At 40.2% G+C, this 13,305-nt stretch overlaps 1 protein-coding gene and 1 long non-coding RNA gene across 6 annotated transcripts in view; one reads left to right on the plus strand and one right to left on the minus strand.

The window, feature by feature from the left end:
- The window catches only part of sdk1a (sidekick cell adhesion molecule 1a), a 370,173-nt gene that overhangs the window by 271,572 nt on the left and 85,296 nt on the right, over positions 1–13,305 (plus strand). For all 5 annotated transcript variants that reach the window (XM_082188880.1, XM_082188881.1, XM_082188882.1 and 2 more), the window contains exons 9-12: positions 3,139–3,333; positions 8,461–8,577; positions 10,748–10,915; positions 13,026–13,128. In XM_082188880.1, coding sequence (XP_082045006.1) covers positions 3,139–3,333; positions 8,461–8,577; positions 10,748–10,915; positions 13,026–13,128 — 583 coding nt within the window. The remainder of the gene's footprint in view (positions 1–3,138; positions 3,334–8,460; positions 8,578–10,747; positions 10,916–13,025; positions 13,129–13,305) is intronic.
- Positions 1–13,305, minus strand: part of LOC309514040 — a 238,976-nt gene that overhangs the window by 210,368 nt on the left and 15,303 nt on the right. The gene's annotated exons all lie outside the window — the stretch shown is intronic.

Consider the following 13,305-nt stretch of genomic DNA (forward strand, 5'->3'; position numbering starts at 1 on the left):
CTCCCTCACTCATTTGTGAGTGGCTGCGGGGCTGGATGCTATGGTACAGACGTGGCTGAGGCTACGTCTGTACGCTTTTCCCCCTGTTGCTCTGCTCCCAGGAGTTCTGGAGAAAGTCCGCCAAGACGGAGTAAGCCTACTGCTAGTAGCACCACGCTGGCCAAGTCGATTCTGGTTTGCTGACCTGATTCATCTCCTCGACGGCCCTCCCTTGGAGATCCCGATCAGGAGAGACCTTCTGTCTCAGGCCAGGGGCACTATATTTCACCCCCGGCCAGAGATTTGGAAGTTATGGGTGTGACCCCTGAGGGGGCACAACTCATAGAGAGTGGTCTCTCAACCGAGGTTGTGGAGACCATTCTTAGCTCCAGAGCTCCAGCTACGAGGAAACTTTATTTACTCAAATGGAATGTTTTTTTCTACTTGGTGTCAACAGCAGCAGTGCGACCCCATCCACTGTTCTGTTGGGTCAGTACTTGAGTTTTTACAAGACCACTTCTCATCAGGTCTATGTCCATCCACCTTAAAGGTTTACGTGGCGGCCATTGCTGCTCTCCACGCCCCGGTGGGGGGCTCATCTCTGGGTCGAGACCCACTTATTACTCGTTTCCTTCGTGGCATGTTGAGGTTGAGACCTGCAACACGCACTAGGTTGCCGGCCTGGGATCTTGCAATAGTAGTTTCTCACATTTAAGACCATATTTCTTCTTGCTATTTCATGCCTTAAAAGAGTCAGAGACCTTCAGGCCCTCTCGGTTTCTCCCACCTGCCTTGAATTTGCACCTGGGATGGTCAAAGCTTTTATCTTCCCTAAGCAGGGATACGTCCCTAAGGTACCGACCAATATTCCGAGGCCTATTGTGCTACAGGCTTTCTGTCCTCCTCCATTTACATCTTCTGACCAGGAAAAGTTGAACTTTTTGTGCCCAGTGCGAGCATTGGACACTTATGTTCATCTGACTTTTATTTGTCTGTTTCGGATCACCTAAGCAAGGTCTTCCTGCTTCTAAGCAGACTATGAGCAAATGGATAGTCGAGGCTATCTCTCTTGCCTATGAGTCATCTGACCTTCCGTGTACTCTGGAGGTTAGACCTCACTCTACTAGGAGTATGGCGGCCTCTAAAGCCTTGTTATCTGGAGCCTCTCTTCAAGACGTCTGTAATGCGGCAGGCTGGTCCTCACCGCTCACATTCGTCAGATTTTATAGCCTAGACCTGGACGCTACTCCAGGGTCTCAGGTTCTTAATGCTTGATGTACTAAGCGGGCTCGATAGTGTTTTAAGCCCCCAATGGCTCCTTCCAGGCAGCTAACCCTAACCTCAACCTTAAACCTACCCATCCCCTCGCTGCCTGGAAGGCGCCGTTGGGGGCTTAAAACACCAAACACTCAAAAGGGTCATCAACGCATCGCGAGTTCCTCGATGGGGAACGTCTCGGTTACGACTGTAACCTTAGTTCCCCGAGAAGGGAACGAGACGATGCGTCACTCTGCCATACTTCCTTCATCCCTGTGATCGACTTATTTCGGCATATTTCGAAGCTAGTCCCGGTTGCACCGGATGTGCTTTTATCCTTTCCTGATCATGACATCACCCGCCTGTGACGCTCACTCCCGCCATTGGACTAGTTGACATAGATGCTTCAGACACAATCACGCAGGAGGCGTTCCCAAAAGCGTCATCGACGCATCATCTCGTTCCCTTCTCTGGGAAATGAAAGCTTTGGCATAAGTTCTGCTGGGAAGACTCAATTGTTTGCGTCACTTATTACATTCTCATTTATCCAATCACGTTCTAATAATAGAAGTATAAAGGACCCGTACTTACACTTGTCTGAGTTCGCAGATGCTGAACGCTTCACTCACCACCATCCACCCCACCACCACCAAGATGGTTTCCTCCACTAATAAGAAGGCTTCTTCTCTCCATCTTTATCACCGCAGGATGTTCCTTCCCCTCCAACCACCCCACCACCACCAGGACGGTCCCTTCCAATACATCACAGGGGGTCGGCTGCGCCCCTGCCTTCATCTTCAGGCAGGAAATGCTGAATCCGTACCCTCGGATTGCGAGTTACGGACGGGGCCTACGCCAAATAGATTATTGCATATATTGCTTGCTGGGTCATTAATAAATGGATGATTGTTGCAATATCTTCTCCCGAGTCTTTCTGGTAGAACTAAGGTTACAGTCGTAACCGAGACGTTTTCACGTTACCACTGCTTTCTTCAAATTCCACCCAGTATTTTCAATCAGATTTAAATCCGAAGACTGTACAGGCCACTCAAGAACATCCTACGACTGATCCCTGAACCAGGCTTCGGTAGATTTTGATGTATACTTTGGGATGGCTGTCCTACAGGAAAGTCCAATGATCACAAGCTTTAGTCTCTGCACCGAAGGCATCACCATCTTTGTCAAAATGGCTTGATACTTTAAAGAATTCATGATGTCCTTCATACAGTAAAGATTTCCACTTCTTGCAACAGCAAAGCACCCCCATAACAAGACTGGAGCACCTCCATTTTTGACCATGGAGATGGCGTTCTTCTGCTCAGAAGCTTTGCCTTTTTTGCACCAGAAATTCCACTTATCCATGGGTCCAAAAAGTTCCAGTTTGGTCACATAACTCCATAAAACATTCTCTCTGAACTCCACAGGTCTATCCAAATGAATTTTAGCATAATCAAGTCGCCCCTTTATGTTCTTCTTGGTCAAGAGTGGCATTCGGCAAGATGTGCCAACATGAAGGTCATGCTTTTCTAGTGTTTTTCTTATACTCTGCACTGAAATGTTTTTTCCTCCTTTCAACAGGTCATCTTGCAAGTCTTTGGCAGTAAATTGAGTTTATCTTCTGTTGCTCTGATCAAACATTTTATTCCCATTAATGATATTGTACTTTTTCTTCAACTGAGGGTCAAAGGTTAACTATTTTTTTCTGGGTTTTTTTTTTAGCTTTATATATAGTTCCATCCCATTTTTAAAGCTTTTTACATTTTTAATAAGCTTTTTTCTATAAAAGATTTAATATCCTGGTTACATTTATAATTTAATTCCAACCTTCTGAACCCAACTGTTCAATTGCTACCTTCATCTGACCTCCATCATGACCCATCATGTTGTGTTTTTAACTCACAGGGGTGCCCATGCCCAAGCTGGAGTGGTATAAAGATGCTGTTCCCCTCAGTAAACTCAACAACCCTCGCTACAGGGTCATCTCCAGCATGGGCCTTCAGGTCAGGAAGGTACAGCCCAGCGATGCCGGAATCTTCCAGTGCTTTGCCAGGAACTCGGCCGGAGAGGCTCAGGTCCACACTTACCTAGACGTCACAAGTAAGTCTGACCCCGAAGGCGGGCAGGGGGGCGTCATGCATTCTTTATCACACATTTCCCAGACTTGCTGTTATTAATTACTGACACAAACAATCAAGACGTTGTCAGGGGTATTAGATATGACCAGCTGTAAAGTGCACCTTCTCTCAGCCGTTATACAGCAGTTCCCCGGCGTGACAGATGTGTTGTTCTTAATCTACGGACATGTGATTCTCACTCCTTTCTGTAAGAGATGCAACAGTGCAACTCCCTGTGGAGAGGCCTGTCTGGAGTTGATTACATCGTAGTGTTTGTCAGGACAAAGCCCCGATCTGTACATGAGGACATTAAGACCCCCTCAGAGGAGCACTCTCATCACACAGATAATTACCACCGCCCCGACTGCACATATTTACTGCATGTAGATTGCCGTAATGATTTGAACTTCCAGCCACATTGACCTTTGAATCATTCAATTGTCCGTGATTGTGCAGAATATTTTGGGGAATGGAGCGTGTTCATTAAAAATAACAATATTTCATTTTTTAAAAAGTTTTACAATGTCCTTGTAAAAATGTAAAACTAATACTGTTTTGGAGCATAAAACATTCACTAATAAGGTGAACTTCAGAGTAAAAATAAATAAATAAAATGGTACAAAATTGTAGAATAAGGAGCCTTTAATACAGATAAGCTATTCATTTCAGCCCTTAAAAAAGTAAGGAGGTAAAAAAAAAAATGCTGCTCTGAATAGCTGAAGATCTCTTCTTGCATATTGATTGTGCATATCTAGACTCGCTCATTGACCGGCAATTCAATCAAAGCTGTGTTCGTTCTTCCACAGGCTTTATTCCTATATTCCTGTATAGATCTGTTTCATCCGAAAGTGATCAAGGACAAATACAGTGGATGAATGTTAGTGTGGTCCATAATCACTTACCAGGCCTTTATCTCCACAGAGAGATGGGGTCATCGTACAAAACATCAGAGAATATTGAGCATGTTTATTTTCAATGACATACTAACTCTGTACATCCTGACACAATGTTCCACACTTAAAAATCAGTTTAAGTGCTCTAGGAAAGATAGCACTGGCATACCTTTAGAATACATGAATTTGAGAGATATTGAGGTTTATTTTACATATGCGAGTAATGTGTAAATACAAGATGTGTCCAGGGACGGACTGACAATCTGTGCGTTCTGGAAAAGTCCAGAACGGCCGTCCAACCGAGGGCCGTCGGCACAAAAAAAAAAAAAAAAAAAGTCTAATAAAGCAATACAGCCAACAGCAGGGGCACTAATATGACCACTTATACGTGTAAAAAACAACAACTGAGGAAGAAGAGTCGGCCTATAGCCACTGACAGAAAGTTAGTTTTATAAGGCTGCACTTTTAAATTTGCTTACATTTATATTTGAATAGCAGTGGCTCTCCAACGTGGTGCCTGTGAGTTGCCCGCTAAACACATTCTATAAATAGCCCCAACTTGCCGTCGGGGTTCCAGACTTCGAATAAATGGTATAATTTTGCGACCTTTTCAACTAAACGTTTCAATTTGAACTTTTGCCTCTACAAAATTACCCAACTCTCTTTGATTATACGCTGTCATTTGCGTTGCGTATGAGAAACATCAAATGGCAAACGCTCAAAAAGCGGAACAAAATTTGTTTGATCTGAGAAGCGCACAGCATTATCAGCTCGGCCCAAAAAACAGCGATCGCGGACAAAGCAGCTGTGCGGGCTGATCTCGATCACGCGAACATTATTACACAGAGCTGTTCAGCGCAGAATTCTCTATCTCTATTATAAACCCACAAATGACTATGTGATTTAAGCTTGTAAAAAGCCAGATGAAACAGCGCTGATATTCTCAACATATTGACGCAAAAACAAAACAAAAAAAAACAGGCGAAACATTGTTCCGAGAACAAACCAGTTAGAAGACATTTCACACCAAAACTTATGAATTAATGCCTAATGCAGTAGGCCTAATGTTTTGTTTAGAAGTTATGGCAGTTTATTTTTATTTTATTTTTCATTTATATTTATACTAAATGTTTGGGCTACTGTTTTTGATAACACATACAATAGGTTTATAGAAAATCAACAAAAAAATCAATAAATATTTTCATATTTTTTCAGGAATTGTTTTTTTTATTAAACGCTTGTAAGTCTGAACCAGAATATCAAGATATTTTATTATTTCCCATATGATGGTGAAAAGTAAAAAAGCGTCACCATGTTATGTAGGCCTATAATAAATATTCCTTCTAGATTATTTTATCCCTTGAGGTAGCCCTCGCACACAAAAAGTTTGGAGACCCCTGGTATAGTAGCCTAACTATGTTTTATAATTACAAGTTTGTGTAATTTGGGGTTTCTGTAGCCAGTGACATTTCATTATTTGTATTTTATGGCATTGTCCATTTTTTTGTTTTTATTTGAAGGCTGAGGCTTCATTAATAAACACAACCCCAATAATCATCGAGATGTTACTTGCTGTGAATAGCTTGTCTGATAGGCTACAGTAGTGTGGCATAGTATCAGCACATCCTGGCTAGTGTCTGTTGCACACGGCTAGGCGAATGGGATGATGGGCCTATTTGGGAGAAAGTCCAGGGCTGTTTTTTAGCCCCAGTCCGTCCCTGGATGTGTCCTAAATAAATCAAGACTTTGCTATGTGTCACAAGTAAAGGCACGTTCACACCAAGAATGTTAACTATAAAGATAACCATAATGATGACTATATTAGCGGCCACACCAACAAACGATAATGCTCTGTTTATTCTAAGGTTTGTGGAATGGATTCGGAATGGAATGATTGGTCAATGTTTTTATCATTTATCAGCTGGGGAAAAAAAGGTTTTTGAAAGTGATTCCAAGGATATTTTTTCTCTGTGCCATTATCGTTATAGTCAGGGGTGCACATAACATTTTTGGTCTTGTTCTCAGGGGAGAACCTGGGGTTGTTGCTTGGTCCTCACATTTTCAAATGCATTTTTTCCTTAACCCACCTCACAGGAGGAACAAATTAGAGGGATGCATGGATAATGTCATGTGACATGATTCACATGAACTTTAATTTCAACTGAAAATTAAGAGAAGTGCAACAGAATGTCTGATCTTTAAAACCTTGTAACTTTCAAAATAACATAACTGTTTCAAGCTCTGGAAATTAAATGTGCAAATATCTGCTTTTCTAACTCTGAAAACCAAAGAAATGACAACTTTAAAGCGCTTACTAGAGTTACTATTTTAAAGCAAGCCTATCCAACACCACAGATTGCGCACCTATCCGGGCTGCAGCACCCCCTGTTTTCACAGAATTGTAAATGCAACGCATATGTTTGTTCATTAAAATGTATTCATTTTTAGCATTTAGTCATTTATTTGTAATAAACACTTTAAGTGGGCTATTTAAAAATGGTTATTTATATGTTAAATTATCTTTTTAAAACATAAGCGCAGAGTGTTATGTAAATATTGTGTGTGTGTGTCGAAAAGATTTGTCCGCAGCTGCTAAAAAAAAAAAGTCAAATACCCCACTGTCAGTATTTTGTAAGGAACAGGCAATTATGTTACATATAGCAGGAGACATTTTAATTGTTTACTAATAAAACAGTTATTTTTTTATGTCATTGTCGGCTAGACAGATGAAGTTGACGACTCGCGATCTTCGCAGCGCCAGAGAGAAATGCACATTTAATACAAATTACATAAGCAGCGCAGTCTGTTTTCTTTCGTTTTGAATTGTTCTGCTTAAAAGTAGACATTTCAAGCTATCTATATGTCTCAGGTCTGTGAGGCAATAGGCTACCTTATAGGCCTATGCTGAGTTTCGGTTCATTTATGAGACGAGCTCCAGGTTCGCCAGCGCCTCCGTGTCCTAATTATCTATTTTCTAATAGCCTATATTTAGCTACTTCTTATTAAATCCAGACAAATGGTTGATGAAACATCGATTAAAATTAAGATACAATTAATACAAAACGAAATTAAATTTAAAGACAGGCTTTGTGCTTTCAGTTTGAGGTCTCTGTGAAAGTTTTAAAACATTATTTTATTGCCGCTTTAGAGCGCTCACGTCCGTAACGGAGAACTGTCTGTAACTTTTTTTTTTTTTTTTTTTTTGTGAAATAAATTGCTAAAAAAATGCAACTTAGTCCAGTGCGACTTAGGCTATATGTTTTTTCTTCCTCGTGGCGCATTTTTTGACTGATATGCGTCTCCGGAGCAACTTATAAAATAGGCTACGGTAAGTTATTTATTCTTTTTGTGCAAATGTCTATCCCCAAATCTTAGGTACGCAAATGAGGGTTGCGGCAATTCATCTGGTACGCATTGTTTAATTGGGTAGCGCATGCGCACCTGCGCACCACTTATGTGCACCCCTGGTTATAGTTGTGGTGTGGACACATTCAGTGTGCTATTCTTTTATATTAAGATTTCTAGGACTATATCTTTATCGTTATCTTTATAGCTACAGTATAACGATAAAGATATAGTTCTAAAAATTACTACTAAAATAGTTTCAAAAAATTACTAGATTGTTACTGTTACTGTAATAAAAAAAGACTGATTTATAGCATAATATTAGATTTTGGTTACATTGCTATGCCCTACCGTTGCATCAGTATTCATGTGATAAAAAATGATTTAAAGGAATTGGAAACCAAGCTGTGATGTGTTTTATATTCCTGTCTCGACTGTTCCAAATGAATATGGCACATATTCAACAATGCATCCAAACAGTGATAATTTGCTCTCAAGCAGCAATACGCTTTACTTTTCCAATTGGAAATACCTTTTCATTTAGACATCTCTGCCTATTAAAAATGACCTTGCAACTCCACATTGGGCACCCAATCAGAACAGTGTAATTAGATTCATGCCAGTTGTTTACTGTCTCCGATTTGAAACACGAATTTGCAGACATGTCCCGGATCGCAATAAAAAGCCTCAGTAGTGTTTTGATGGACATAACATTGTTTGAATACAATTTACTGGCTGTTGTTTGGCCTCCTGTAATAATTTGCGTGTTCCTTTGGGGGTGTGTGGGTGGACTGCATTAAGCGTGAATGTGGGGTTTTTGAACGGATGTGGCGTTTTCTCATCCTGATTAAAAATGTGAGTGTGTTCTGCAGGTATGGCTCCTGACTTCACCGCGGCACCGGTCGATATCACTGTCACAGACGGAGCGGTGGCTACATTCACCTGTCAGGTATCTGGTGCCCCTAAAGCAGCCATCATCTGGAAGAGAGGTAATGCTAGTTCAATGTGATGTTTGATTTGAGCATTTAACATTTGAATTCATTAATGAATGATGCTTAAATCACATCTGAGCTCTGTTTCAAACCTGGGGAGTTGCCTTCCTGCCTACAGTGGAGTATCTTAAAGACCCCCTGTGGTGAAAATCATGTTTTTAATGTTGTTTATATGTCTTATGTGGTGTTTTTAATATGCTTTAAGACAAACCATGTGCAAATGCTAAGTCAACACCATTGCTGAGTATTTTCTCCTCAAAACTGCAGTAAAAAAAAGACAGTCTCAAAAACACGGTTTGAAATTACCAGTGTTTCTGACGTCACAAACTATCTTGTAACCAATCACGTCAACTTGCCGGTGGGCTTTAGAATATCATTAACTATCACCTCTCTGAAGCATAGGAGTCTCAAGAGAAGCCAGGTTATCCCGGTATATTTTTCTGTTGATATGAAAAATCGGGTACATTTAGCTAAGTTGCATGTGAATTATGTATATGATGTATATTATGATGTTATAATGAACTATATGCTTTTCTCCACTGACGTTCTAAGTTGTTCAAAGTGTTTCTAAGGATACTGACTGTTCGAAGGCAGCTGTCTGACTCTGAGATGGAACATTAGTAACACATTATTAGCTGTTTGATAACGTAGTCATGCAAAAGGCTAATCATATTAATGACCTTTATGTGTCCGACGTTGAAGAGAGCGATACTTAAAACGCATTAACATTCTGATACGACTTGTATACAAGCCTGTATAGTTCACTCTTGTACTACTTCTGAATAAGTTTCTGGTCCAAACATATATGGCTGAATTAAAATTGTATTTCCACTTGCCATCGTGCAGCGTCTAATACAGTAAAGTTGAGCAAGTGAATCAGGTATTCTGAGCTGGTGTGAGTGAGTGGAGGCGGGACTAATTAGCATATTCATGAGTCCGTGTAAACTAAATGAAGCAAGGGTGTAGAGTTACATTCAAGCTATTTTAAGGCATGAATATTTTTTTCCCACAGGAAAAAACAACAACATTCAAATATGTAATTTTGGTGATCAAAGATGGGTTTCAAGGGATAAAAATATTAACTACAGGGGGACTTTCAGTCTTGAATCCAAACAATTTAGAGCCAAAATAGGCAGAAACTCTGTACGCAGCTTTTGTACAAGAGACTTGGCTCGCAATTGAGTTTGATGTAACATAAAAATACGTAGCTCCCACAAACATTAGGTAAAACAATGCATTTTTAAGTACACTTACCTTATCAATACATTGTACTAATGAAATATAAGTTTATCTATAACAAAAATTTCATTCAACTCATCTGCTGTCTTGGATTAATTTTTTTATCCCTGTGTTTGTCACAATGCATTCTGGGTTTTGGACACTGCTTTAGATTTCAGTCAAAATTAGTTTTATTAGGAGGCTTCAGAATTAAATTGCTCACTTTTTGTAACAGTCTTCACATTGATAACACCTATTCTGCCTTAAAATGTTGTCTTCATAGGCAGCCAGCTAGGCTTTGGAACAGAGCAACAATGTAATGTCAGTATTAACATGGGTGCATCTTAGCCCTGCTGTTTTGTTATGTTTACTAGTACTATATATCGCTGGTATTCTCGCTGCTTTGTTCCTGCGGCAGAGCCATCAATTGATGTATGAAGTTGTGTGTTGTGTGCTTCACAGGAAGCCATTAAGATGTCTTTGTTGTATCCGATTGACAACACAAAAGATAATTTCATGCAAGAGTAACAAAAAAAAACTACCATTAAATTCTACAACTGTTTTGACTATATTCATGAGGTCGTTTCCATAGCATTCACAATTATGAAGCGGCATATATAATAGTGGCCCCTAACAAGGTAGAGAGCTCTGCAGGCGGTTTTTCCTCTGGGAAAACTTTAAGCTTGTAATAAAATCATCCCGAGCTCCAACACCATGCATAGTGATGCTCTATTAATTCCTTATATGGAAGCAGAAGCACGATATTGAGCTCTAACTGGTTTGTTTGTTGTTGTGTGTGTGTGTGTGTGTGTGTGTGTGTGTGTGTGTGTGTGTGTGTGTGTGTGTGTGTGTGTGTGTGTGTGTGTGTGTGTGTGTGTGTGTGTGTGTGTGTGTGTGTGTGTGTGTGTGTGTGTGTGTGTATGTGTGTGTGTGTGTGTATGCACAACAGATACTCAGATCCTCGCCAGCGGTTCGATGCAGATTCCACGTTTCACCCTGCTGGAGTCCGGAGGTCTGCAGGTTCAACCGGTGGTGATGCAGGACACGGGCATGTACACCTGCTACGCAGCTAACTCCGAGGGAGCGATCAACGCCAGCGCCTCCCTCACCGTATGGAGTAAGAGAAACACTTAATCAGAACACATTTGTGAACATCTTTCAGAATCTGCTTTTTCACTAACTTGAAAGAGGAAAGATGATGTCACTATGGAAGAATTAAATAAAATTAGAATAAATTAAACTTGTCTTACAGTTCTGACTTTATTTTTTGCACATCAGAGTTTATATCTTGGAATTTTGAGTTTAGTTAAAAAAAGATGGAATGAATGTAAATGAAGGTGGGAGTAGGTTAAACCAGTCACTAGGCCACCGGGATTTTTCCCGGTGCTCCCGATGGCCAGTCTTAGCCTGGACCTGCCTAATTTTGTGACGGAAAGGTTCGAACTGGATCACGAAATTCATGTCATGAATAAAATATTAATTTTGTGAATGTAGTATTTGATTTTGTCATTAATATGAAAACAAAATGCAATGTATCAAAACATTTCTTGAACAAAATATATATTTTATGAAATTAGGTGCCTTTTAAAAGAGATATAATTCTTACAATTCTTTGCAAGAATTGCATGGCCAAATTGCAAGATTAAAATTCAGAAATTTGATATAAAAAGTTGCAATTACCTTTTTATTTTTTTATTTCATGACGGAAACGAGCTTCCATATATTACGAACTGTTACTCAAACAAACACCGCAATGTGTTTTTTGTGTGCGAGTCCTAGTTTGCATTTTCATCCATTTTTTCAAATTTAATTTAATTTGGACTTAAATATGGAAACACTTTTGTTAGACTGAAATCATTTGATTTTTGCACAGTCAGACTTGCAAATCTAGAAAAGTGGGTTGTAGGTCAGTTTCGACTTGCATCTATTCACATAAATTGCGCAAATATTCTGTAATGCATTGTGTCATGTATACTTGGACAGACAGATAAAGACTGTAGCTCGAAAATAAAGGCCTGTTCACATCAACGCGAATGTTTGGCACAAAAAAAATATGACCCAATTTTCTCATGCAGATCGTCTATTCAGACCAATGCATAACAATGGCAGACGGGCTGAATGAAAATGCAATTTCACTTCTGACACTAGATGGTGCTTTGTAGAAAGCAGAAATAACTTGTTTCCTCACACAAAGCAGTGCTGTGCATCTTTCAATTAATGACACTCGCTTGTCACAGAGAAAAAAGGAAGTCAGTATTTACATATTTTAAAAAACATTTAGATTTTTGTATTCGCTATGATGTTTATCAAACAACACAAAATACAAGAGTACGGAGACAAGAGAGACGATTCTGGATTCTTCCTCTGCTATTCACTGACGCTTTGCAAAATAGTCGGACGTACTACATCCGCCATGTATTTAGTGTCACAAGACCCACCGGCATCACTTACGTAACTTCACTGCCATTCATAAATCCCCTCCCGTGGCTTCTGGGATAGTAAAGTATCCAGCGAATGCGCACTTCAGAATCTTGGCAGAAGTAGTAGGTCATCGGGGGACTTTTCGCATACTGTTTTTCAAATACTATGTATTCGGACATACTATTCTATTGGAGCAACAGTATTTTTTATGGTACAGCAACGGCTCTGTGCATTTGAACAAAAAGAGCAAATTTTATTGATTTGCCAGTTTTCTTTTCTTTCAATTTTTTTTATCTGTTGCATTGACGTCATGCAAATCGTTGTGTTGGTTTGAACAGATGCATTAACAACTGTTGATTCAAATTAAATTGTTTATTGTTTGTCTTTTTGTGTGCAGGCCTTAACTTCACATTACAACTTTGATTTTTTTTTTTTTACCATCACAAGCTACTGTAACACAAGTTACAGCAAAGACCCACCATTATTTCAGTGGAAATGTGTGGTTCTGGATTGGCAGAACTCGCATTAAACTTCCTTCCTTTAATAAATAAGTAGCAGAGCGGAGCATGATAAACTGTTCCATGAAAAGCAGCTTCTCGGTACAGCTTAGCAAGGTGATATCTACAGCTTCCAGACTTGATATTACACACCGATCAGAGCATGTGAAGTCCCGGCTTTGTCTCAGCGGGAGGGAAATGTGCTTGGCCGTTGACGTGTGAAGAGGCTGTGATTCAATGAAGCGTAGCCGTTTGGTTCTTGGAAACATTAAACTTGTGCAGAATCAACAGTGTTGTGTTTTCTCCAAGGTCGCACATCCATATCCAGCCCTCCCATGGACAGACGTGTCATCAAAGGGACCACGGCCATTTTGGAGTGTGGCGCCACACACGACCCGCGCGTGGCAGTGAGGTGAGTGATGACAAACGAGCCAAGCTGCTTCCGCTTCTCGTCTGGACATCAGAGCCCAGGGCTCCACACTCGGTTTGATTGTAATGTTAATTCAAAGTGTCAGCCCGCAGGCCTTGAAGTTGATTCAAAGCATGATCCGTAGTGTTGTACAGTTAATTCAGCGCTAATATGCTGATA

The sequence above is a fragment of the Leuciscus leuciscus genome (genome assembly GCF_965113295.1).
Source record: "Leuciscus leuciscus genome assembly, chromosome: 1".
Lineage (NCBI taxonomy): Eukaryota > Metazoa > Chordata > Actinopteri > Cypriniformes > Leuciscidae > Leuciscus > Leuciscus leuciscus.